Source organism: Podarcis erhardii, assembly GCF_964252035.2.
Source record: "Podarcis erhardii genome assembly, chromosome: 10".
In the NCBI taxonomy this organism is placed as follows: domain Eukaryota; kingdom Metazoa; phylum Chordata; class Lepidosauria; order Squamata; family Lacertidae; genus Podarcis; species Podarcis erhardii.
Window position 1 is genome coordinate 69,593,526 of NC_138500.1, and position 27,939 is coordinate 69,621,464.

General features: G+C 42.8%; 1 protein-coding gene across 6 annotated transcripts in view; it reads left to right on the forward strand.

The window, feature by feature from the left end:
- ATXN7L1 (ataxin 7 like 1) overlaps nucleotides 1-27,939 on the forward strand; it is a 77,565-nt gene that overhangs the window by 32,990 nt on the left and 16,636 nt on the right. For 4 of the 6 annotated variants that reach the window (XM_081878470.1, XM_081878471.1, XM_081878469.1 and 1 more), the window contains 3 exons: nucleotides 718-822; nucleotides 18,164-18,386; nucleotides 24,496-24,773. In XM_081878470.1, the coding sequence (XP_081734596.1) occupies nucleotides 718-822; nucleotides 18,164-18,386; nucleotides 24,496-24,773 (606 nt within the window). Of the gene's footprint in view, nucleotides 1-717; nucleotides 823-13,120; nucleotides 13,217-18,163; nucleotides 18,387-24,495; nucleotides 24,774-27,939 lie in introns of those variants that run through there. The other 2 variants (XM_081878474.1, XM_081878473.1) reach the window with 2 other exon arrangements.

Here is a 27,939-nt window from a genome sequence, read left to right on the forward strand (position 1 = left end):
CTCCCTCCTCTATGTGACATCCTTTTATATATTTGAACATGGCTATCATATCACCCCTTAACCTCACCCCTAGGTTGTAAAAATTAATGAGAAAAGTGAAGGCTGCATCTCAGCAGCTTATGTGTGTGGAAAGAATGGGTCCTTGGCCAGGAGTTAATTTCAGTCCTTGGGAATACTGGTTAAGGGTTGGTAATCAGCATTGACATTTCCTGTGACTACCAACACAACCAGGGGACATTTCTCCTTGTTCCCCTTTCTGTCTTGCCTTGTCACTAGTTCCTCACTCTTTTAAGATTTCATCAGGAGCCAAACTTTATATGACTATAACTTTGGGTAAGCTTCCTTCTTCAACTTCAGAAAATGATTCTTTTTTTTTTCTTTTTGGATGGGGGTGATGATAATTGCATTGGTTCTTCTTTTACTTGAACACCAGTTACCTTTGATAGTCACAGTGATTGAGCATGTTGTTTTTTGCACTGTGGTAATCAGACGTCCCATCCCTGGTATACTAAAAAGAAAAAATATGTAGACTTTACAGAGTTAGAAAAGCTGTATTCCTAAAATTCTCTTCTTTGTAGTGATACTAATATTTTTTTCCCTGAGTGTCTTTTTAAAATACAGTATGGTGGAATTTTAACTTTTTTCTTTAAAAAAATATTTTTTTTTGAAAGGACAACTTCTAATACTTGTATATATATATTTTTAACTTTCCCACAGATATGCACTTATTTGGCCATTATCCAGCTCATGATGATTTCTATCTAGTAGTGTGCAATATCTGCAATCAGGTAGTCAAGCCACAGGTTTTCCAGTCACACTGCGGTAAGTGAAAACTTTTGTTCCTGGATTACGGGCTCGTGTACATGTCCCAAAAGAAATGGTGCATTAGCAGTTAACTTCCTCCTTCCTCTTTTTCAAGCTGAACTTCTCATCTTGTTAAACCACTTGAAATTCACTTACCTTGCCGAGGTAAACACACAGAAAACACTTTTTTTTAAGGGTGGGATGGCAGAAGTGTGTTTGTTGCTCATCAAAGCCGGTCCAAAAAAATCTGTTGCCTAGGAGAGAAAATCCAAGTGGCACTACTCTTCCTGCTCGTTGGGGTTTATTTATTTATTTCATTAAATTTATATAATGCTTGATGGTAGAAAATAAACCTCAGGGCAGTTTACGAAAACGATAAAGCCAAAAAAAAAAAAAGAGACAAAAATTTACAACATACAGAAGATAAAAGTTGCAAAGAAATAAACTAAAACAATTTTAAACTCCTACAAACTCTGTAAACATCTGTGCAGGTTTTCAACAGGTGCCAAAGGAAATACTGCCGCATGGTAGGCATGGTTATGTGTACTGACCAGTGTTAGGTCTGCTGCAGATTGAGATTTGCGCCACTTATGTTCTGGTCCTCATCCAGATTGTCCGGAAATCCTCAGAGTAGCGAAGGGATGCTTGGGCTCCCAAACACCAAGGAGGATGCTCAGGAATGATCATGTTAACTGCCCAGTTCATTTTGCCGTAATCAGCCTTCCCTTGCTGCCCCTGTTCCTTCAAATGTCAGGGACTATTCCCTGTGCTAACACCTACCAGAGCATTCAGGAACACAACAAGTTCCATCAGTCTTTGAGAGAATCCCACCCTCTCAAATGGGCTCTCCAACCGTACAGGGAGGAATTGCCACTGTTAGTCCAAACTTAACCAGCTAATGGTCGGACCCTGACAAGGGAGTGCATCGCAGTCCCCCTATCTTCAGTCCATTCTTGTATCATTTGGGGCAAAGATCACATCAAGAATGTGCCTTGCCTGGTGCGTGGGACTGATGACCATTTGAGAATGACCCATGGTTGTCATGGAGTCTTCACCTGGCTCGGCAGCAGCCTCTGGGTGGATATTGAAATCACCCAGGATTATTGTTTTAGGGTCCTCCAACAGAGACTACCCTAACCCAGCCTGGTTAGGATTGCAAGGAAGTCAGTAGAGCAGTAGCATCCCTGATGTGTCTCTCTGGCTCAATACCAGATGCAGACCCAAGCCCATTCCAAGGTCAAGAGGAGATGGTGTTCTTGTAGACAACATCAGCATCCCCACCTTGATACCCGCGCCCACCCCAGTCTAGCCTTGTGCAGTATCGAAAATCCAGGGGGCGGGGTGCAACTGGGTAAGGTCAGGCCCTTACCCAGCTCACTCACCCAAGTCTCAGTAATACAAGGCAAATCAGTCTGCTCATCCGCAGTCAAGTTTGTTGTGGACTGATCTGTGATTCAGCAACAGAACCACCAGATCAGAGGGCCCAGCGGATATGCTACCAGAGAGTGTGGGAATGTTCAGGGAGGCAGGAGAGGATATATTGTTAAATTGTAGCCTTCCCAACTTGTGTTAACAAGTTCTACAATTTAGCAGAGTAACATTCCCCTTTTTAAACTTGTACAGCAGATAACGTCTTTGCCAGGCTTGTATAAGTCTCTAAAATAAGTTTCCATGGTAATTCGCCTTTATTCCCTCATAAAAAGATAGACAAGACACAGTCTTGTATAAAAGTATATAAAATAGTTTCCTCACATTCTGTTCACAGAAGGATCCCAGAAGGCAGACTTAGGTTACAAAATATATACACCTGGAATCTATCCCATAAGGAGATAGTTCCTTTGTCCTCTCTTGGCTGGGAGCCAAGAGAGCATCTCAGGCTAAGAAGATGTTGCTTCCTCGAGGAATGGAGTCAGAGAGAGAGATGTCTGTCTCCCCTGAGGTATTTTGTTACCTACACAGGTGAGGCCACACCCACCTCTGGTCACACACAGAGGAAGTCTGTCCCAGCCCAGGAGGAAACAGGAAGTTCCGACTGGCTGGTCCAGACACCCCCTTTTTATGTCCACTCTAGGAATGTTGTATTTGACTGCTCTGTGTTTCACATCCCACAGAGCATTCTGGTGGAGTGAAAGGGCTGGAACAAAGAATGAAGCCCCCCAACTCCAGTCATGCTTCCCCCTGCCCACCACCACTGGAATTGGAGCAGCCTCACAACTGCCACTCCACTCAGGAGTGTTTCCTGGGGTTGCCATATTTCAAAAAGTGAAAATCCGGACAGAAAAGTTGTTGACGCCACCATTCATGGACCACAGAACAGTAAACTAAGGCCCAGTGATAATAGGCACCCCACACTTACAGAGGCAGATGTTAAATCCGCTACCTGCTCTCCTCCCCTTGCCTCTCACGCAGGGGGAACTCCACCAAACCAAATTTCCCCTCAGCTAGGCTCTCACCCTGGCTGAGGCTCACAGACCTGTCTCACACAGTGCCAGGCCTACACTGCTATACCCTGACTGACAGAGCATCTCCCCAAAGGGGCGATCAAAAGTGGCGAATCCCTTTCGTGTTGTCCCCTTCGGGGCCGAACCCTAGATCACAGCTGCACCCCAGCTGCATGCACTCAGCCAGCAGTTAAAACACTGACCCCCACTACAAACAGCGCAACCAGTGCAACCAGATGGTACACGGGCCAAACAGCTGTTGCAGCACAAACGCATTTGCTGGCTAGGAGAGAAGACCAGGCAAGGACCATCTTCCCGTTTCTCTGTGGGTCTGCTCTCCAAGAATGATTTATGGTTGCAACATTTGGGGGCTTTTTAGTTTAGAGAAAAGTTGAGGAGAGGAGTCGTGATGGAGATGCCTCAAATTATTCTTGGCTTGGAGAAAGTTTTTCTCCCTCTCCTAAAACACCAGAATTCAGGGGCATCCGATGAAAATGCATGTTGGAAGATTCAAGACAGACTAAAGAAAACCCTTCTTTGCGCAGTGCATAGCTGAACTATGGAATTCGCTTTCATGAGCTGTTGCAATGGCCACCAACTAGGATGGCCCATTTAATGGAGAAGAAGACTATTAAGCGACGCGGGTGGCGCTGTGGGTTAAACCACAGAGCCTAGGACTTGCTGATCAGAAGGTCGGCAGTTTGAATCCCCGCGATGGGGTGAGCTCCCGTTGCTCTGTCCCTGCTCCTGCCAACCTAGCAGTTCGAAAGCGCGTCAAAGTGCAAGTAGATAAATAGGTACCACTCTGGCGGGAAGGTAAAAGGCGTTTCCGTGCGCTGCTCTGGTTTGCCAGAAGCGGCTTAGTCATGCTGGCCACATGACCCAGAAGCTGTACGCCGGCTCCCTCGGCCAATAAAGCGAGATGAGCGCCGTAACCCTAGAGTCGGTCACGAGTGGACCTAGTGGTCAGGGGTCCCTTTACCTTTACCTTTAAGACTATCTGTAGCTGAAAACCTTAGTGGCTGCGCTTTGTTTTCATTGTTGGAGGCAGTGTGCTTCTGAATACCAGGAGGAGAGAGAGTTGTTGCCCTCAGGTGCCACTTGCAGGCTCACTCATCCCTTTGGCATGGCAAGAAGGGAGACAGGTTCTGTTGAGTGAGCTTAGTCTCTGGACCTGGAACTGCAGGCAAAAGTCAAATGCTTCTGTACTTCGAAGCTACAGGGGTTAGTGAGAGGCTTCTTCCTGCGCCTTGCATTTTCTTCTCCCGTGCCTGGGGGCTGCTCTGAGTGTAGGGCACAAAAGCGGAGCAGGTCAATGCACCTTTGGGCTGAAGGGGTAAAGGTGGATGTGCATTGGCTTGCTCTGCACACACGGTACATGTCCAGATTAGAGAAGGTGCTGAGGCAGAGCGAGCCTCTGATTTTCTGCCTCTCCTTCCTAGCCACAAGGTTGAAGCTAGAAAGAGGAGCAGATTTTCCCATGAGCTTGTTGTGCGTTCGACACTTGGGATAAAGAGGGTCCCAGCTGCAATTAATTTTTGACTCCACCAACTCCACCTGGTACGCAGGCTGAGACCCTACCTGCCCGCGGACTGTCTCGTCAGAGTGGTGCATGCTCTAGTTATCTCCCGCTTGGACTACTGCAATGCGCTCTACGTGGGGCTACCTTTGAAGGTGACTCGGAAACTACAACTAATCCAGAATGCGGCAGCTAGACTGGTGACTGGGGGCAGCCGCCGAGACCACATAACACCGGTCTTGAAAGACCTACATTGGCTCCCAGTACGTTTCCGAGCACAATTCAAAGTGCTGGTGTTGACCTTTAAAGCCGTAAACGGCCTCGGCCCAGTATACCTGAAGGAGCGTCTCCACCCGCATCGTTCTGCCCGGACGCTGAGGTCCAGCGCCGAGGGCCTTCTGGCGGTTCCCTCATTGCGAGAGGCCAAGTTACAGGGAACCAGGCAGAGGGCCTTCTCGGTAGTGGCACCCGCCTTGTGGAACGCCCTCCCATCAGATGTCAAAGCGATAAATAACTACCTGACATTCAGAAGACATCTTAAGGCAGCCCTGTTCAGGGAAGTTTTTAATCTGTGATATTTTAGTGTATTTCTGGTTTTTATGGAAGCCGCCCAGAGTGGCTGGGGAAACCCAGCCAGATGGGCGGGGTACAAATAATAAATTATTATTATTATTATTATTATTATTATTATTATTATTATTATTATTGACTGGCCAGGAAATCACATTCTGTTGATTGCTGCCACTAATTAACACGAGGGAGAACCTACAGACATGAGGTATTATCCCTGTGCAGCCACCATTCAAACAAATATTTATGCCCATGGATCAGAATTGCCTGTTTCCCACTCTGCTGTCTCTTCAATGGCCAAGTTTGGATTACTTTCTTACTCGGCAGAAACTATTCAACATTTGCAAAGGGGGGTATGTAGAACTCATTGCACATGGGTCCAGATGTTGCAGTCATGCAGCCTGGGAATCTGTGAAGTGGGAAGGCTGGACACAGTCCTGCCCTGCCCCCACTGTTCGTAGCGTCTGTGCAGCATGAGGACTTTGTGAACTGGCCCATAATCAGCCTTCCCTGGCTTTATAGCTGGGCTGCCTCTGTTCCTTGAATGACTGTTCCCTATGCTAGGTCCCACCAGTCCACATCACAAGGGGCAACGAATACAGGACTGATACAGACCTGCCAGTCCATGGCTGTATGCATTTATTATTCTTATTATTATTACTACAGTGGTACCTCTGGTTGCGAACAGGATCCGTTCCGGAGGCCCGTTTGCAACCTGAACAGAATGCAACCCGCATCTGTGCGGGTTGCAATTTGCCGCTTCTGCGCATGCGCGTGATGTCGTTTTGCGCGCATGTGCGAGCGGCGAAACCCATAAGTAACCCATTCCATTACTTCTGGGTCGCCGCAGGACGCAACCTGAAAATGCTCAACCTGAAGCAAACATAACATGAGGTATGACTGTATTATTAAAATTTTATACTGCCCTATACCCGGAGGTCTCAGGGCAGTTCACAGAACAAAATCAAAATATAGCACCACAAAATATATTATCAAAATAAAAACAACAACCTAATAACACCCACGCCCCCCCAAAACCTATGTTTTAAAAGGGCATAGGATTTGTCAGTGAAATCAACCAAAGGCCTGGTTAAAAAGGAACGTTTTTGCCTGGCGCCTAAAGGTGTGTTATGAAGGTGCCAGGCGAACTTCGCTGGGGAGAGCATTCCACAGACATGGAACCACTGCAGAGAAGGCCCGTTTTCATATTGCCACCTTCCAAACCTCTCAAGGAGTCACGAAGAAGAGTTTCAGAAGTTGATCCCAGGGTTCATATGGAAAGAGGCAGTCCTTTAGGTATTGCAGTCCTGAGCCATTTAAGGCTATATAGGTATAAACCAGAACTTTGAATTGGGCCTGGAAACTAATTGGTAGCCGGTGCAGTCGGACCAGGACCGGTGTAATACGCTCAAACCTGTTCAGAATTCAAACCTGGCCGCTGAATTCTGCACTAGCTGAAGTTTCCAAACTGTCTTCAGAGGTAGCCCTACATATAATGCATTTATAGCATTAACACATTCCAAGTATGCACCCACCCACCCACCCACCCAAATAGTTCTGGGAGCTGTAGATTGCTAAGGGTTCTGTAAGCTAGCTCTGTTAACTAAATACAGTAAGCCTGCAACTTACTCAGGGGTTATATCCAGGGGATCTTGCCTAAAGCCAAAATTGTGTACAGTGGTGCCCCGCAAGACGAATGCCTCGCAAGACGGAAAACCCACTAGATGAAAGGGTTTTCCGTTTTGGAGGTGCTTCGCAAAACAAATTTCCTATGGGCTTGCTTCGCAAGACGAAAATGTCTTGCGAGTTCCTGCGGGGTTTTTTTCCTCCCCCCCCTTTTTCTAAGCCGCTAAGCCGCTTATCAGCTGATCTGCTAAGCCGCTTAACAGCTGATCCGCTAAGCCGCTTATCAGCTGATCGCTAAGCCGCTTATCAGTTGATCCGCTAAGCCACTAAGCCGCTTAACAGCTGATCCGCTAAGCCGCTAAGCCGCTTATCAGCTGATCCGCTAATCCCCTAAGCCGCTAATAGCGCTAATCCGCTAAGCTGCTAATGGGCTTGCTTTGCAAGACAAAAAAACCGCAAGACGAAGAGACTCGCGGAACGGATTCTTTTCGTCTTGCGAGGCACCACTGTATAGTCAAAACCCATTGGGTTCAGTGGTGGCTGGTTGGGCCAAAGTAATCTTCCCCAGAATCCTGCCCCCTTTCCCCCATTTTTTATTTTTTATTTTTGCCACTAGTGTAAAGCTGAATGCACACGAGTTCAGTGTGCATAAATTGTTGGTTTACTGTATGCTTTAAATGTTCTTGCTTAAGCTAGTGTGTTCTGCTCTTCATCCCAAAAGCAGCAGACCAGGACTGTGGGAAGTTCCTACCTTAAAGCATCCTTACTCAGCAGACCATTCCCTTTCAAATTAGCGAGATTTACTTTCAATCAGCATACTTGGGTTCTGGTATGAAATTATGTTGATCCACCCTGCCGAAAAGAGTATTGCATTAGAATGAACATGTGCCAACTGTGAACAAATAAGATTTCCACCTTGAATCACTCCCCCCCCTCGCCGAGCCCCACAAATTGGTATTCAAGCCGTATGAAAAAGTAGCTTGATGCAAGTGAATGGGCACAGCAAAAAATTCAGTTTAAATATTGGAGTTCATATCAGCCACGTGTGCTGTTTTCTTATTGTCGTGCTATATGCATTGCCTCCTCTTTAATAATGCAGAGTTGAGCTATTTGGACATAAACCTCATTTTAAAGTATTGGCTGTGAGTGCGAACTCTGCTTATGTTGATCTGGAGGTATGTCCTGGGTGTGTGTGTGTGTGTGTGTGTGTGTGTGTGTTGGAGCAGCATATTCCATTGTGCTAAATTTACAGATTGCCTGTATAAGCAGAGGAAAAGGCTTCAGATAACTTTTGTGGCTAATCAGTTTGCTTCTTTAGGCTGCCCTTTCTTTGAAAGTGCACAGCTAATCAACAGCCTCGTTTTATTTTCAGCATCTGAAAGCTTCCTACACATTTACGCACTTGTTAGGATCACTTCCTTGGCTGCTTTAAATAACAGCTACCTCTTGCGTAAAAGCCGAAGGCACCCATAGGCCACAACACCGACTGATCTTATTGACAAAGAACTGGGGCTTCTCTTACAGTGCGAAATAAAGCTGATCTAACATGTGACTTTGTGGCCTCTTTCAAAATAATATTATGCTTTAAAACTGTGTTTAATCTCTATTTCTCTGTCTAGCATGCGGACCATAACGTTCCCAGTCGCAAATCATAGTAGGTGTGTGTCACCAGGGAAAAAACCCTCTCTTATTGTAATTCTCACAGTACAGTAAACCACCACAATATTTTGTAACTTGCTATCTTCTCAACGGGACGTGGGAGGCACTGTGGGTTAAACCACAGAGCCTAGGACGTGCCGATCAGAAGGTCGGCAGTTCAAATCCCTGCGACGGGGTGCGCTCCCGTTGCTCAGTCCCTGCTCCTGCCAACCTAGCAGTTCAAAAGCACGTCAAAGTGCAAGTAGATAAATAGGTACCGCTCGGGCGGGAAGGTAAACAGTGTTTCCATGCATTGCTCTGGTTCGCCAGAAGCGGCTTAGTCATGCTGGCCACATGACCCGGAAGCTGTACGCCAGCTCCCTCGGCCAGTAAAGCGAGATGAGCGCCACAACCCCAGAGTCGGTCACGACTGGGCCTAATGGTCAGGGGTCCCTTTACCTTTACCTTTATCTCGTCAAGAGATCTAGGAATGAGGTGTAGATAAGAGTTAGATATTTTTTTTTAGAATGGGGGAAGAAATTCAAAACGCACAATGTTAAGGTGCTTCTTCAAATCATAGGCCATATAGGTATGGCTGTAAATCTCTCACAGTTGTTTGCTTGCTATTATGTTGTGGCTGAATCTTTCATCAGACACCTTGGGATGATGCTGGTGTCCAGCATGGGATGTCTTCCTTTCACGCCTTTCAGCTATTTTTCTTTTCTTTTAAGAAAGTTGTATAGCATGCTAGAGATATGAGGGGAGTGGTGAGGCTGGGGAACATCTTTTCAAATATGTGTGCCTGCAAGACAGTGTGTGGATTGAAATTATTCACGCCATAGCTGAGGAACTCTGACCACTGTTACATTCAGTTTTTTATTTTTGCACAGCTTGTGGGTTTATTCAGGAATTTCAGCACCGGAACAGGAGGAAAAGGCTATTTAATTGCCAAATGTGGCAATAACTTAATTTAGTTTTTTTTCTGTCATGTGAAATGCGTTCTATTGGAACACTCAGATTTTCATAGCTTCTCAGCTGCTTGCATATACATAGCCAGCAGAGGGAGATCATATCACTTCATATTTGGCCTTGCAACTATTGGCCTCTTCTGGGATCTGAAGGAGGCTTTAACAGTAGAAAGCTGCAGTCAAATGCTTTCATTTCTGCAGGTCTAATTCTTGCCATCCCACTTGGAAGTTTAGCCCGCAAATTAACTGGTATCCTAGAACACTTTTAAAATTGGATTCAAATTTTAACCTGCACTGTTGCCTTTCTTGGTTCACGAACACCGCAGCAAGTAGCAGAGCAAATGAGAGCAAACTTTCCAGAATTGTATGAATCTCATCTGACAGTGTTGCTTGGTAAGGTGTAGAAACAGATTTCAGCTTTCCTCACTCTCCTCCTTGCCCCCTCCCTAAACTGAATAAGATTTGAAGCAAATTTATCTCATAACATGTCATACGTGAACAAAAATATATCCAATAATAGATCTATTGTTCCACACTTGATAATCACCTGATGGCTTTCCCAAGAGGAGCAATGCACATTTAATGTATAATTAGTTGTTATTCAAGGGTTTGTTTTTTCCTGTTACAAGTGTGACTGTTGCAGGCTGGTGTCCTCCTTCCGCCTGGAATTACTTTAATATTCTCTAGAGCCCTGTTTATTTTATTTCACCAAATTAGAGATAAGCACAGGCTCTCTTTCTGTAGTTAGTTGGCAGTGCCCACTTGTGAGGTGCAACCGGAGTTTCATCGGCGATGAGTAACAAATACGGTCAGGGGATTTCTGGGCTGATTTGGTTGCTTGTTTGTGTGTCTGCAGGCTGGCACACAATTGTCTGGAGGAAGCTGAGTAAGGGACTGAATATTACCTTGGCAGGTCGTGTTCCTTTGCCATGTGTCTGCTGAATAATGTAGGTGATATGACGGGGAGAATCTGTGGGAGAAGGTGGTGCTTAACCCTTGCCCTGCTTGCTGCTCCCTGTCCATACAAACTCCTCCTTTCCAAGCTTGTCCTCCTGGCTATGCTTATTCCATACTTTTTGAAGGTGATTTGGAGCAGGGCGACCCAACTTTTTTAGATCAACATGGAACCTGCAGGTCACATGCTGCCTTGTTGTGCATTCGTGGGGGGGGGGGGGAGGGAGCAAGGCCAGAATTTGACACACCCACCCCAGTCCTTGTGCTGCTTTCCCAAAGCCACCTAAGCGAAGTGTCAGTCTTTGAAAAGGAGGTACGAGGCTCTGGCAGCGTCCTAGGCCCTCCCATCTCCTTCCCAAAGCTGGGAAAGCACCAACTAGGCTTTGGGAAGGAGGGTGGTTTCAGTGGGTCTGTTCTGCATATGATTTTGTCAGATGCCACCCCTTAATTTCAACCCTTCAGTCTCAAGCCATTTCTGTAGTTTCCGTTGTCATATAATTACAAAGCAAGCTACAGTAAGGTTACCAGATTTTTTTCAAAGAATCCGGGGACCCTTTTTTTTGGGGGGGGAGTTATTACTTCTTAATTTTTTTTAAAAAAAATATTTTTAATACCTTCTCTTCTGTAGTCTCCTCTGTTGCGCAGCCTTCCTCTGGGCCTGCTCTCTTGGAGCGCTAGCAGCTGTGGAGTAGGCTCAGGTTGGGCCTGGGCTCGGCCAGGTGTCCTTGCCCTCCTGGTGCTTTCCTAACTCTCCTCAGCTACAGCAGCAGCGGCAGTGCAGCAAGGTTGGAGCTAGCCTGGTAGAGCAGTTGGCTCTGGCTGGCTTCAGGAGCTGCTTGCTGCCGTGGCGTCCACCATTTTGCCTCACCGGAAGTCCCCATATGATGTGTCTTGTGCCGTTGAACCAATCATGCAACATTCATTCCCTACTAATAAATCTACAACACTTAAAATATAAATCCGGGGACGTTAAATGAAATCCGGGGACAGATTTTGTCCGGGGACAGATTTGTAAATCCAGGGACTGTCCCCGGGAAACGGGGACGTGTTGTAACCATAAGCTACAAAGAGCAGCTACTGACACCGCCACATATTGAGAACTTTTGCTTCTGTTGAAAGCAGTACTGCAACTTACTTTGAGGGGGTTGGGTTAAAGTAGCTTTTCACATTCTTATGCTTTTTGTTAAAAGTAGCAGTTAAGTTCGAATTGGAGCTTTGGCAAAATATTTAGGAGAAAGGTATGTGGGAGGTAGAAATTCATCAAGTGGGAATGAAGGGGAAAGTTGCCTGTATTCAGCTAATAGACTCTGCTTCTTCTAATTGACTATTAAAGTGGGGAATCAAACGGTGGTTTGTGAAGCTCCATGCATGCCTCACAAAAAAACCCCACAGTGCATGCGCAGAAACATTTGAGCGTGCTTTGGACTGTTGGGAACATGGCTTTGCTTTCAGAGTTTGGGGTCACTCATCTATTCCCCAACCCTAGATATGATCACTGTTAAAACAGAACCAGGTTTTATTGGTATAAATGACTAGTCAACATTTGTAATATATTGGTTTTTTAGAATACATGATGACACTCCTCTGTTTACATAAAACGCACAAATGGGTTATTTGGCTGGATTTTGATTCTATAGAGTAACCATATTTCAGTGGGTAGAGCACATATTTTGCATGCAAAATATTATAGATTAATTCAGTATAAATGAAACTTGGGTAATAAGGTGGGGGGAAACCTCTCCTTGAGACCTTGAAGAGCTGGTGCCAGTCACAATAGTAGCAGGGGCAAGTAACTTGTGGCCTTACAGGTGTTTTTGGACTCCCATCAGCCTCAGCCAACATGGCCATTGTTCAGGAATTATGGAAATTGAAGTCCAGGAATAGCTGGACCAATAATCTTACACCATATAAGACAGTTTCGTATGTTTGTGCAGCAAATGAAATAGTTGTTGTGAGTATGCCTCCTCATCGGCATGTAGCACAGTGTTTCTCAAACTTGGGCCCCCTGCTGTTGTTGGACCACAACTCCCATCATCCCTATCTAGCAGGACCAGTGGTCAGTGACAATGGGAGTTGTAGCCCAACAACAGCTGGTCACTCAAGCTTGAGAAACACTGAGCAGTGAATAAACTTTTGACAGTAGAAAAAGACATGATGGTCTCTTGACTGATTGAACAACAGACAAGATAGCTGTCTTCGTGTGAACAGAGTTGCCGGCCAATGCTAAGCCACATTGTACACAGGTGGTACCTAATTGTGTGGTAGTCCTGAGCTGTGTTTTCAAAATGCAAAAGGCCATGGTAATTGGGGGGTAAGTTTACTGCCATCCCTACTTGGTCACCGTGAGATTTGCCACCAACAAAACTTTATTAATGTGCAGAACATTTTTCTTTTATAATGCATGGTAGTTGTCTTTCTCTTTTTTAAGCTGTTTAAAAAGTTATATTGTCTAACTGGTAGGGTGTGAAACCTGGTTAGGGATGGTGTTTTGTGTCTGTAGTCAAAACAGTTGGCGACTGCAAGTGTGCTGCTTACTGGAGCAGTCGTCTGCCTCGTTTCCAGCCTTTGCAGAATACTTAATCATATTGCTGTCATTCTCTGACAGTGTCCGTAACGTGAATCATTTCATGTTCCAGCAGTACAAGTTGTTTACAGTCGCCCTAGAATTGGATTAACTTGGCAGACTGGGCCTCGGTGTAAGTCCTTTTAGTTTACAATTTCTTCTAGCAAGCTGTTTTGTATACTGTGTCTTCTTGCTGATTTCCCCCTCCCCAGCAGAAATGAGGAGTTTTTAGCTGTTTTATGTTGGAAGACAATGTGTGTAACCAATACAGGAATAGTGCAACTGGGTGGGTATTTCAGCTGATTGTTTTCCAGTAATGTCTCTGGAGTTAACAAGTTTCTTAAATTGCTTTTTTTTAAATCAAAAACATCAGTACTCTTCTTCGACCTGGCAGTCTGTTTCCTTTGTCAGTTTACACGAAGAGCCACAGCTAAACTCTCTGCCATTTCCTTTTCAACAGTGCAAATACAATTGGAGTGGATTCAGTTTGAAGATTGTTTTCAACCAAACTTGAAACTATGTTTATCCAACTCTCTCAGGTTATACATTTTTCTTTGGATATTTTCTACCACTCCTACAACGCTCAAATTTGTTAGCAGACTTTCCCTCTTCCTTCCTTCCTTTCTGTTATTTAATTTAATGGACAACAGTGTGTGCTAGACTTTGTCACAAGGAAAATGAAAGTGTTTAGCAAGGTGTTTATGGCGATTGGCTGTGAAGTAACTGCCTGTTATCCCTAATCTCCCCAATAACTCGAGTTATTTGGCTCATTACAAGAGTATGCTTTTTTGTATTAAAATATGCTTGGCACTTGGTTTAATGTTTAGACCTTTTAAACTGGAAGCATACGTCATATCACTTACTAAGATAGTAACCTACAAAGTTGTTGACTTATGACGGGTATTGCCTGTACAAAATCAGTTTGGTTGCATGCTTAATGGAAATTCCGAATGAAGTGTGTCAGTCTATAGTTTTGCGATATTAACAGGAAGTACATTGCAGTAGCACATTAACACCATTGTAAATGAGTGTACCTTGCTCTGAGTCTCTGGTTTTCAATTTTGTAAGCTAACATTGATAAGTAGCTTTCTAGCTGGGTGGTGGCCTGATTTTCCAGTTTTCACTGGGGATCTTGAGCTCTATCTCAGTAAGCCTGCCTGACACAAGTAAAATTTTTGTTGCCTCCGTTCTTCTTTTGCTCCCAGTGTTTTGTCTGCCCACAGAGTTATGTCCCCATATCTGGCACTCTGTGAGCACTTAAATGTTGGGAAGGCCGTGGTGACCTGCAGGGTTTCATATAACGCTATGCTGTATTTTCATGAGGCTCATTTTTCAATGTAAAAAGTGCCCTTTCAGTAAGTTGGAAGAATCTGGCAAACTGCACACCTTCCCTTCAGTTACTTCGTGCATTTTTTGCACCCTATTTGCAACATTTATTTGTTGAATTACTGCTGCTGTCTCATTTTAAAGGGCTTCTTCATGGCATGTTGTTGTTGTTTAGTCGTTTAGTCGTGTCCGACTCTTTGTGACCCCATGGACCAGAGCACGCCAGGCACTCCTATCTTCCACTACCTCCCGCAGTTTGGTCAGACTCATGTTTGTAGCTTCGAGAACACTGTCCAACCATCTGGTCCTCTGTCGTCCCCTTCTCCTTGTGCCCTCCATCTTTCCCAGCATCAGGGTCTTTTCCAGGGAGTCTTCTCTTCTCATGAGGTGGCCAGCCTCAGCTTCAGGATCTGTCCTTCCAGTGAGCGCTCAGGGCTGATTTCCTTAAGAATGGATACGTTTGATCTTCTTGCAGTCCATGGGACTCTCAAGAGTCTCCTCCAGCACCAATTGTCCATGGAATTTTCTTGGCAGGGATACTGGAGTGGCTTGCCGGTTCCTGCTCCAGGTGGATCACGTTTGGTCAAAACTCTCCACTATGACCTGTCCATCTTGGGTGGCCCTGCACGGCATAGCTCCTAGCTTCTCTGAGTTATTCAAGCCCCTTCGCCACGGCAAAGCAGTGATCCATGAAGGGGTTAGTCCATGCTGATAGTCATGGCATAGTCCATGCCAATCAGGGATCATGCAATGAACATAATGACATCATATCACTGCCTAGTCCAAGTCTTATATTTTATAGAGAGCTTTAAAAAAAATACAGGGGGTTTTAAAAAGACAGAATATCAGTGGAGGAATTCTAAGCTCTCTTATTATCCTAACTTATCCCATTGACTAGGCAGCAAGGCTGATACTATCAAATTTGCCATATTATGCTGGTGTTTTTACTGCCCACCATCATTGCATGGGAGAACTCTTGCCCTGATGGAGCTATGATTATTTGCAACAGAATGTTGTTGGCGATGAAGACGCTACATTTATGGACTATATGGAATTGGCGGAAATGACTGGCAGAATCCGAGACCAGGGAGAAGAGTCGGTGGAAGAAGATTGGAAAAAATTTAAAGATTATCTACAGAAATATTGTAAAATTAATGAGCTATAGAAAAATGGTGGGATGAAGTTATATGGCTTTGGCAGAAATGTTATAAGGAACTAGGTACAGATAGATTGTTAATGTATTAAAGGGAAAAAACAAGGTTAGAATATGTTAAGATTAATTACAGGACAGAAATTAGATGAAGATGGAAAGGAATTGCTGAAACAGTTAATTGAAGTGGAATACAAAAAGGGAGGCGTGAGGAAGTCAATGAAACAAGTGAATGAAAGTTAAGATTGAAAATATTGGAAGTGTTTTTAATTGTTTTTGTTTTGTTTTGTTAATTCAATGTTTTATGTAGTGTTTTTGTTTCTGTTTTTCTATTTTATTATGTTGATTTGTTTAATTCTTTTTCTTTCTTTTTGTAATCTTTAAACTCTTAATAAATATTTTTTTTTTAATTAAAAAAAGAAGACGCTACATTTAATCAACCACACATGATCTGATGGTGGGGGGGGAACACTGGCTTGATTGCTTTGGCAGTGGAAGCATATCTAAAAAAAGTTTTTTTAAAAAGCACCGAAAAGGGGCTCAGCAGTCCTTTTATGGTTGGTCCAGTAAGGAAGAATGCTTTAATCAGCAGAAATGGGGTTGAAATGTTTGAATTCTTAGCCCACCAAGTTCCTTTTATAGATTTTTCTTTAGTAACTCATTTCTACTCTTCTGCCGCTGACTTAGCATCCTGTGGCTGTGCAACTGAAATTTACTTCATTTCCTGCCTTTTTGCATTTGTTGTTCCTAGGGCTTTTCATATGATTCTTTAGCCTGAGATGATAATGATTTGTTTCACTCCAATCAGCGATTAATCTGTAAGGCTGGGGGGAAATATGAAAGCATAGTAATAATTTGGGGTTCTTGGCTCTCACCTTTTTGTGTTTTTCTCTGAATAACTGACCACTGTAGCATATGGTGACTTGGGTAATCACAAAATTCAAAATTCAATAAAAATAAACAACCTTGGATAATAAACAGGAATGACAAAACTTTCTTCCGGCATATGCACAAGTTATTGGCTAAAGACTGTAGCATGAATAAACACAATCTGATATGCTAGATTTTGATAATGTAAAGGCATAAATATTCATTCTTCTAGGCATTGTTCTTCTCACACATTCCTGTTTTCTTATCTCTTTAATGTTTGCAACGTTACTTGTGATACTTGGCTTGTGTTCTTTTTAAGAGCTCTAGTAAGCACTGAGCATTTTTGAGCGGTTGAGATCATGTTGCTATTAAAGATCGATTATCCAACTTCATAATCTATTGACATAAAGCTAATCCACACAGTTTTAACATTGGTGTATGTGAATTAAACGTATAACGAGGTCTTGGCTTTTGCATGCATGAGACTGTACAGCCAGTGAGATCAGCTTAGACATTTGATATGTTCACGTGCTGAGGAATGGAAGAGAGTGCATTCTTAAGAGAGGCCCTTGATTCGGACACACTGAGCGCCTTTCCCCTTGTATTGGTCGGACAGAATGTGACCTTTAAGGTCCATGGGCTTCTCACTTTAATTTTTCTGAAGGATTGAAGAAGGAATTAATGTTGTCTTTCTTGCCCTTTTGTTTTTAATTGATTATGACCGTTAATATAAATAGTTAAATACTGATCAGTATAAACACTTAGGCAGTTAATTCAGATTCAGTTCTTAGTTCAATTTTTCCCCCGTTGCAAAGATAGGACCTGGCATTTCCTATAAATGTGGTAATTAATGGTCCCTAAGGAGAACGAGTATGTGCAAACTGTTACTGCAGATCAAATCATGAGCAAATGAAAAGGCTGAAATTTGAGGTTTTGCATATCATAGTACATCATTTTGTGTTTGCTAACAGGCACAGGAAGTCAGGACAAAAAGTTTAGGACTGTTTCAAAGATTGTAACTGATCTGTGAGCCAGTTACTTTTATTTTCTGCTGCTCAAGCATGGGATCACATGATGACATATATGTGCAGCAGCCATTTCCTTGACGGTACTCTTTTTATTTTACAAATGTGCCATTAAGATCATGGGAATTGCCACCACGTCTAAAATTATTTGCCCTAGTCTCAACATTTCTCTATTCTTAATTACAAGTCTACAAACAAGACTTGGAGGGGAGGGAATGTTGGGAATTATTTTTGCGAGAGAAATGTAGCTTTGTTGTGTAATTATTCAGCCACCCTATTAAGCTGAATAGCACAGAATGAAGAGGTGCTGATATGTTTTGAGTATGCATAAGGAAAATTCTATTTATTATCCATACAGCTTGTATCTAGGCCGAAGATACCTGCAAACCAGCCCACTCATCAGACATAAGAGTCCCACTTGGTTTCCATTTGGCTTTTCCAAGGACTGTGTTTCAGTGCCAGCTCAGCAATAACCATTAGCATTGATTCACCAAGCACACAATGTGGCACTGTACTCCATTTCTATTTGGGCCATCTATATATTATAATATATATTATAGTATAAATAATGTTTTAATAGCAAATCAGTTTTATTCGGGATGCTTTGGGCTAATGGTTTCTATACTGCTTGGGTTTCTTTTTTCTTTCTTACCTAGCTGCCATTGTCTTGCCTATTCATTGTCTCTGGGTTTTCCCCTCCCTGCTTTAGAACGAAGACACGGTTCAATGTGTAAGCCTTCCCCATCTCCGGCTTCTCCACCCTGCAATTCCAGGGCATCATTTATACAGATGAAACCGAGATCCTGTATCAGCGGCCATAACCCTGTCAATAACAACTCAAAGCCATTCAAAACGCCCAAAGACAATCTAATTACCTCCACTAGCAAACAGCACATGGTCTTTTCTTCGAAAGTATCAAGGGATAAACCTTGGTAAGTTGCTGTTCTGGAAAACTGTTGGGTTTTTTCTTCTTCTCCTTTTTCTTCTCAATATTTCTTATAAAACAGGCACAGAAATTTAATATGTGGCTGAATAATGGATCTCTTCTAGCGTGTGTGTGTGTGTGTGTGTGTGTGTGTGTGTGTTTCTTAAATAGAAAATCACAAGATGGACATATTGTTTTTGTGGTGTACCACAAAATGACATAAAATAAACAATCAGATTATATCCACAAAACAAAGACAGCGCAAATTAGTAGCTCAAATGAATTTATCAACATAGTTGAATTATCCCTCAAAGAAAGTCTGAGTGAACAGGTGAGTTTTAAGCAGGTACTTCAATGCCAAATACTGCAGGTGCCTTCCTGTTGTTGAGGGCAAGTGCTGCCACACTTAGGACCCTGAATTTGCACACCCACTACCTTCCAGCCTCTCCTTAGTTCCTTGTGCTATGTTGATGGTTGCTCCAAAATTTTCCCCAAATTCCAGGTGTTGCTCTTGGTAGGAGGAGCTCCAGGAGCACAGCTGGAAGTATAGAATTCCCCATTTGGAACTTGGATCCCAGACAATAGCTGTATACAAGAATAATACTGTTTCTGCATGATTTGTGTGTTGTATCTGCCCAATTGCCTGTGGTGTAATATTTGACTAATTCCTTGTGAATTATTTACATATGGGAATTCATTCATGGCGCAAGAGCAGGAAACCTCCATTTATGCCCTATGGGGTGTGGGTGTACTTAACACATGTGCATATGCGCACACCTAAAAAAAAAAACCCCAGTCATTTCATATTGCAGCTCCATTGATATTAATAGGATATGTTTGTTTAGTAGCAGGCCCAGCCAGCTCTTAAGCAGATACAGTAGATTTCTGGGTACCATTCAAAGGCATCAAACGGTCAATTATTTCATTTATTGTTATATTTGTGCTGTCATTCTGGACTGTAACCAGCCCTGCTGCTGCAACAGACTTCCATGCATGCGACGGAATGTCATCTTCAAAAACCACAGAGCCTAGGACTTGCCGATCAGAAGGTCGGCGGTTCAAATCCCCGCGACGGGGTGAGCTCCCGTTGCTCGGTCCCTGCTCCTGACAACCTAGCAGTTCGAAAGCATGTCAAAGTGCAAGTAGATAAATAGGTACCACTCTGGCGGGAAGGTAAACGGCGTTTCCGTGCGCTGCTCTGGTTTGCCAGGAGCGGCTTAGTCATGCCGGCCACATGACCTGGAAGCTGTACGCCGGCTCCCTCGACCAATAAAGCAAGATGAGCGCCGCAACCCCAGAGTCATCTGTGACTTGACCTAATGGTCAGGGGTCCCTTTACCTTTATTGAATGAGGACCTGTTTTTTCAGCCCTTTGGGGCTGCTTTTTAATAGCACTTTATGCCAAAAGAGTTAAAACATGCTTGAATACTAGTGTCTCTGCACATGTACAGAAGGAAGTCTCCCTTGCAAAACAAACCTCAGGCATTGCTAAATGACTGTCGGGTTCTCTAACAGGGCCTGCACTTCCTGAGATCTGGAAAACTAAGACTTCAGCGAGGAGTCATTTTTTACAGCTGTGGTGACCCTTTTCATCATGTCTCCTTTGTCCTGGATTCCTGTGGCAGTCTTCAGTATATAGATCCTCCCTTAATTTATAATCTAGAACAGCCTCTATGCCTAGGGCAGCATATTGCCATATCTTGCTCTGGCTTTCTCTAGGGGGAAAAAATTGTCAATATTGCATTTGATATTTCTGTCCTGGAAAGATCTGAAGAAGAGCAACCCCAGGCCTTTGTGTGATAGGATATGGGCTGTTGTATCTTTATTGCAGTTTTTAATATTTGACAAGGCCCATTACTGAACAGTTTTCTTTCCTAAGGGACAAAAGTTGAATGCATTGTAATTGTAGCATATCGAGTAGAAATGACGATTCCTTTATCTGCGAGAATTAGATTGGATATGCACTAGTTCAGACCCTCCAAGTTTCCCTATTTTCCAGGGATGTCCCTGATTTACAGAAGCTGTCCCAATTTCTGATTGGACCCCAGAATGTCCCGCTTTTCCTTAGGACATCCCTATTTTCATTGGATAAATGTTGGAGGGTGTGGAGTTATATGATCCCCAAGCCATCTGAAGGCAATCCTGTATAGGGAAGTTTTTTTTTAAATGCTTAATGTTTTATTATGTTTTTATATATGTTGGAAGCTGCCCAGAGTGATTGGGGAAACACAGTAAAATGTGTGGGGTATAAATAGTAAAATTATCCTTATGGAATGGCCCATCCCTATTTTCATCGGAGAAATGTTGGAGGGTATGCTAGTTCATTTGCTCTTAATTAAAAATGACATAATATTAGAAAGGGACGTTACTGATTTTCTCGGCTGCCATTGTGCTGTTTCTAATGTGAGACTTTCCTTTGGACCACATTTGGTGAGAGCAAACTTGGGTCCATTAAATTCTGTGGGTCTAATCCGAGTAAAAGTTAGTTGTATATGACCCAATAAGAGGTTGTGATTTTGCAAGTTAATAAGGAATTCTGACTTCCTTTGGAAAAGACATTTCCTGAGGAGGGGATAGGAGGAATCACATCAAAATGGCTGAACCCCACTCCATGACAACATGGCGACAGCAAAAAGCAAAAATTAATATTAGTTAATCCCAGTAGTTATTTTATATACCTCGGGGAATGTCTGCTACTTTTTGTTCTTGGATTATAACATCAAGAGTATGAATTCTCAATAGGTAACAGGCAATATCCATTCCAAAGTTGTCATTTATAGGCAAAAGATAGGAACCACAGACTCAAACTCATTTTAAAACAGAGAAAACAGTCCTGTTTCTACTTACTAAGAGGTTGATCCAGATTAATTTTTCAAGCCTCTGTGTAGCATCTACTGAAAAGCAGCACTTAGAATCATAGAATTGTAGAGTTGGAAGGGACCAAAAGACCAATCCTCTGCAGTGCAGGAATATTTTGCCCAGTGTGGGGCTCAAACCCACAACGCTGGAATTAAGAATCTCGTGCTCTACCAACTGAGCTATCCCTACTTGTATTCCAGTTGGCTAGGGTGCCTTTTCACCAATCCCATATGTTCTCAACTACAGCTTTATCACTAGGCTATCTCTACTCATCCTAATGTCTGGCTTCTTTGTCCCCCTTTACTGGATTGCAGTTTTACGGGGTTTTTTTAAGGGATAGGACCTGCTTCATGGAATCAGTTGTGGCTTTGACCCATCTTCTTGCAAGTTGCCCAGTTTCAAAACTTAGTCATTGTCACTTGTGCAAAATACAGTGGTGCCTCGCAAGACGAAATTAATCCGTTCCGCGAGTCTCTTCGTCTAGCGGTTTTTTCGTCTTGTGAAGCAAGCCCATTGACGGCTTAGCGGATTAGCGCTATTAGCGGCTTTTAGCGGCTTATTGGCTTAGCGGATAAGCAGATAAGCGGCTTAGAAAAAGGGGGGGGGAGGAAAAAAACCCGCAGGAACTCGCAAGACATTTTCGTCTTGCGAAGCAAGCCCATAGGAAATTCGTTTTGTGAAGCACCTCCAAAACGGAAAACCCTTTCGTCTAGCGGGTTTTCCGTCTTGCGAGGCATTCGTCTTGCGGGGCACCACTGTAAAGTTCTGAATGATTCACTTACCCATGAAGTATATGCCATCATGTTTATTGTAGAGATGTACTTTGCTGATGTAAGTTAGCTGTGAAAGTAACTCCATTATAATTAAATTCCAGCGCCCAACAACGGATGCTAAAACACAGCCAGAGCTGGTTTAACCATGTTGGTATGATAGAATAGGGCCTCATATGCAGTGATAGCCTGACAGCACTTCTGCTAAGTTTTCTGTGTTGGGCTCCTTTAAAATTCTGCACAGATTGGAACACAGCGAATATTCTCCCATCATGTGACTAAAGGAGCAACAGCCCTCATTTCCAACTGTAGAGAAATTTAAAAACTGGTAAACACAGGACAAATGCTGCATGTAGAAAATCTTCCATGAATGAAAGAATAGCGTATCGTGAAATGGAGAAAGATAATATGGGTTGAAGGCAAAGGAGAGCATATTGATGCATGAGACAAGAGAGGCATGGAGCTTCATGCTATCGTTCTGCCTATGACTACATCTCTATCTCTGTATTTATACTGAAAACAAGAATAACAACAACAAAAATGGAATTGGTATTTTAAAAGGGGGAAAATTGAATGCCCTTTTCAAATTCTTAAAGCAACCAGGTTAAACATTTCTTACAACAACCTAACTTTAATGTGAAATTTTACAAAAGGTACTGGCCAGAATTTTGATTGTGAAATATTTTTGGCAGTCAAAGATCTTCTCAATGTCCTAATGATGCATGGCTATTTTGACTTACGGTGCATTTACCAAGTCTCATACGTGGATGTAAAATCTGTATTGGTTAAACTGTACACTGGGTTTTTTAATGTTTGGGTCTGTTTCAGTGTATTTTCCCTTTTCACTGGGCAGTGTGCAAGGCGGTTAACATAAGTGTACTTAAATCACATCTCTAAATAAAATACATTAAATAATAATAATAATAATAATAATAATAATAATAATAATAATAATAAGTAAAATACCAGCAAGATAACTATAAAACAGAAAAGCCTTCTAGAAACCTTGGTTATAAAGTCTTCGAAATAAGTTAGTTTTAATTTGGCACTGAAATCAACACAGATAATTCACAATGCCAGTGTCTATTGCCATGGTTTTCCATTGGCTGGGCAGGAGGTTTCTGGCCTAACCAGTAAAGGCTGGGGCACCCAAAGAATGGCCTCCAATGAAGATCTTTAGAAATGCCAGTTTCCTCTTTTCTTTTTTCTCCTGTATCAACAACATTAGCTGAATGTCTTTTTAGTCTTGTGTGTGAAAACTGCTTCTAAGTTTGACCAAGATCAGAAAGTGAAATTAAGTATGGTGATAATATCATAAAGCAACAAGACTATAATGGAGCCGGGAGAACATAAAGCTGAGTGCAATGATCCTTCTTGTTTGCTTTGTATACTTCTGCCAGTTCCACTTCAAAATATGTATTTGTCATCACAGTGTCTGGAAACTGTTTTTTTTTATTAATGAAGCACTGTTAATATTACACGATCAGTGTACATAGTCTTCTACAGAGTAAAGGTCTCTGTAGTCATGGGACTTACAATTCTGAGAGTCTGAATTTGTGCCACATTTTGCAGTAGTTTGGAACTGAAATACAGGTGGCGATCATTTCGCACAGGGGTTCCGTTCTGGTCCTCTATTTCAGGGTCCGTTAGATTTATTAAATGCTGTGACAATATTTAAAAGCATGCCATTAAAATCTTTTAAGACTTCTCTTCTGTCTATCAAACACTTTAGTTTGGATGATAAATTTGAAGATGTTAATATTCTTTTGACTCCTTTTATTCCCTGTGATGGGACGTGGGTGGCGCTGTGGGTTAAACCACAAAGCCTAGGACTTGCCGATCAGAAGGTCGGCGGTTCGAATCGGGTGAGCTCCCGTTGCTCGGTCCCTGCTCCTGCCAACCTAGCAGTTCTAAAGCACATAAAAGTGCAAGTAGATAAATAGGTACCGCTCCGGCGGGAAGGTAAACGGCATTTCTGTGCGCTGCTCTGGTTTGCCAGAAGCGGCTTAGTCATGCTGGCCACATGACCCTGAAGCTGTACACCAGCTCCCTCGGCCAATAAAGTGAGATGAGCGCCGCAACCCCAGAGTCGGTCACGACTAGACCTAATGGTCAGGGGTCCCTTTACCTTTACCTTTATTCTCTGTGATAGAGGCCTGCACCATACAGCCAGTAAGCCTTATAAATTTACACTATTTCAAGAGTAGGCATAATAATAATCAAAGAGAAAACAATTTTAAAAACAAGTACGCATAGGTTTTTAAAAATACATACATATCCCACCACTTATATTTTTGTGTTTAGAACTGGCCTTTAAGAAAATAGTGTGCGCACATGTTAATAAACAGTATAACTAAATGTGCCATTTTTAGGTTAATTCCAGGGTTAGTGGCTGTAATGTGAAACCAAGCATGGAAGGAAGTTGAGAGACTATATGTCGCATGGTGCAGAAAACACATCTTGAAGACTTTTTCTTTGGTGTTTCAGTGTTCCTGTTCCCGTAGTCAGTCTAGAGAAAATTCCTAACCTAGTGAAGGCAGATGGTGCCAATGTTAAAATGAACTCTGCAACCACTACCACCAGCTCCACCTCCTCGGCCTCTTCATCTACCACATCCGCTCCAATTAAATCTGCTTTGACATGTAAATCGGTGCCACCATCGCCAGAAAAGATTTTGAATGGCAAAGGCATCATAGCTCCATCAATAGACAAGAAACACCAAAACGGCACTAAAAACAGTAACAAGTCTTACAAGAGAGTTTCAGGTAAGTAGCATTGTAGCATGACTTGATGAGATCCCATCATTCTTCGTTAGTAGCGTTTGTTGCTATTTATTATATGCCGTAGCTATTATTTACATAATGGTGATCTCGGCCCACATGTCAAATCTGTTTATGCGTCAATACCGAAGCACAACTTGCCTCACACTTTATATTGGTGTTCTGGCATTATTTCTTAATTTTGCAAAACGCAATATAACGTAGGAGAACTAAGGAACAAATTCTGTAAAAATCAAACAGGATTATCTCATAAAGGAGGCTGTCGGCTGCGCTTCCCTTCAGCGGTATTTAAATAAAATGGATTTGGATCTGAATATTTCCTTGCCCCAGTGGAAGGTGGGAACCTCTGGAACTAACCCAGTGTTCCCAAATTTGAACAAGCAAAAAAAACAATTGATTTGCACAAAGTACTTCCTCTCTCTTGGTTAAAGGTAGGTGTCCTTTACTTGTCTCATCGGTCAGCATTCCCTTCATGTGAATATTCATGCCTTTGTTGGAACAAAGCATCGCTTTAATGACACATAGCTTTGCTCATTGCATTTCAACTGGCAATCATGCACTGTATAAACTACTAACTGTTGACTTATTACTGTACTCCTAAACATAGGCGCCGACTCCATGGGGCTTGAGGGGGCCCGAGCCCCCTCAAAAATTCGTTTGGGGGGGCTCCGCCCCCCCAATAATCTCCGGCGCCCCTCCAGCAGAGCGCCATCGCCGCCCCTCCCCCAGCCCAAAATGCACAGGGAGGGGCGGGCTGCATGCCTCCTGCCCTCCCTCCCGAGCAAAAGCTCCACCCAATTTCCTTTGGAGCTGATTAATAGGCGCAGCACGCTCTCCCCTATTCGCTCACGAGGAGGCGGCGCCACTTTATTTGCATATTCATGAGCTTATTTATTATTCATGAGCTTTCCCGGGCCCCCCCAATATTTTTTATAAGTCCGCGTCCCTGCTCCTAAAAACTTAAAGGAGTAAAGATCATTTCATGTGTACTGAAGATGACCGGAACGCCTTCTAATGCAGGAATGTTGCTTGTACAATTCTATTTGGACCATGATATAGGAAAGAACCTGATTTTTAAAAAAAGGTGTTTTGTTTGTTTCCAGCGCTTAAAATCTGGACAATGCATAAAATTTGAAAAGTAAAGATAAGCATTGGCTCTGGGCTCGTAGCCATGATAGACTTGCAAGATAAGGAATAGAACAAGAGAAAGGAATAGAGGATGGGAAAGGAGGAGTAACCATGGGACGCTTAGGAAATGATTATTTTCAACGGGTTGCTTTTTTAAAAGGGAAGGAACATAAAGTGGGCCTCCGGAGGAAAGGGATAGATTTAAGAAGGAAGGTTAATGGGAGAGTGGAGGTACGAAGATGCTTGAAAGCAAGAAAGTTAGTGGTAAATCGAAACAAGAGGAAAAGGGAGAATATTCAGAACAATTCAAATGAAGAAAGGAACTGAGAGTAGGACAAAGGTCAGAAATAGGAGGACCAGAAAATAGAATCTTACAGTGAAGCAAGTCTAGAATTGAGAGTTATGTGAGCAAGAAAAATAAATGATAATTAAGAAACATTTGAGGTGAGAAAGCAAAGCTGAACAATCAAGTCATCTTTGTTCAAATGTTGGGGGAGAAATGTACGCAATGCCTGAGTAAAGTATTAGCGCTTAACATTAAAGGAGGGAAACTACAATTTTGGAGAAATTTGTGTGTGCTGAAATACTAGCTCTTGTACGAAGGAAATTATCCACTCACCCCCTTTGATTATTCAGCTGCTTTGTGCATGTTGCTTCAAAGCTGCAGTGTCTTTTCGCAATTGGACAAGCCCAACTGGTAACTCCCTAATGAGAGATCACATAAATGGGAAATGCACAAATATGGATGCTGTCTTTTTAGCAGACAATTCAGATTACTTCGTATATGTATAGTTTTCATTATCTCATTTTAGTGGTTTAGTTCAAAGGCAGCAACAGGTGTATTTGGCTCAAGACTGTGTGCCTTTGTCATCCAGCACTGTGATGCTTCTATGAAATGAGCGAAAAGCTTTCCGGGAAGTTTTATTTTTCTCAAAGAATTGACTTTTAGCAGGCCTGTGCAATAAAAGAACATTGAAAGATTGTATTTGATCATTAATGGTTATTTGGCATGTTTTATTAATACCTTAGGAATACTAAACAGTAATTGGTCTGATAGTATTTGAATGTACACATTCGTATTAGCATAGTTATATAGATGTTCTAAGAAGAGACGAACTTTCCACCATAGCATTAGTCTAATAATAGCAGCTCCCTGTCCTCCTAGACTTTATTATGTGTTGCACAGTAGTGTTCAGTCTTCACAGATCTGGCACTCATTCATGATTGGGGGGTGGGGTCTCTTCTTAATTTTTTACCATGCATGTGTTTGGATGTTAGTGCCAACAGTGAGCATTACCTTCTCTTAGTCTGACTTAGTTGTGGGTCCTGACCCACCAGTTGAAGTATAGCTGTAGGTTACTTGAAACAGGGGTATCTTACAGACTCAAAGTTTAATAGGTCGACAGGAGGAGTTCCCCAGTTGTGGAACACTCATCTGAGAATACCTCTCCATGTTCTCTCAGTTTAAGTACACTTTACAACATCCTCTGCCCAGGGATGACAGTGAAGAGGCAATGTTGGTTTGATAGTAAAGGCTGTGAGTGGTATGCTATACGGAGTAAATGAATAGTATCCTCTTTCTCAGCATTGGCTGGTCCCCAGTTGGAATATGGTGTTCCGCACTAGGTGCCACAATGCAAGAACATTGTCAGCAAAGAGGAAAAGTTCAGAGGATTCTGTGATGAGGGTGACAGAAGGTCCAGCAGGCAAGTCATATAAGGAAAGGCTGGAGGAGTTGGGTATGTGTAACCGAGACAAGATTAAGGGCAGAACAATATTTTAAAGAATGTCAGAAAGCAAAGTTGGGATCGTATGTTTACCACAGTTAGTAAGGGAGCACAATTAAATGACCTGTTAAACATGTAATACCAAACTGTGATCTGGCATTACATGAGCGAGTCTTGGGCTTGCATATTCCCTTGTCCCTCATGCACTCCAGTTCCCTCACTGACTTCAGTTTTGGGCAAACCATAGCTTGCAATTGTATCCAAATGAGCAAGCTATCATGTATGCTTTTCTCCTG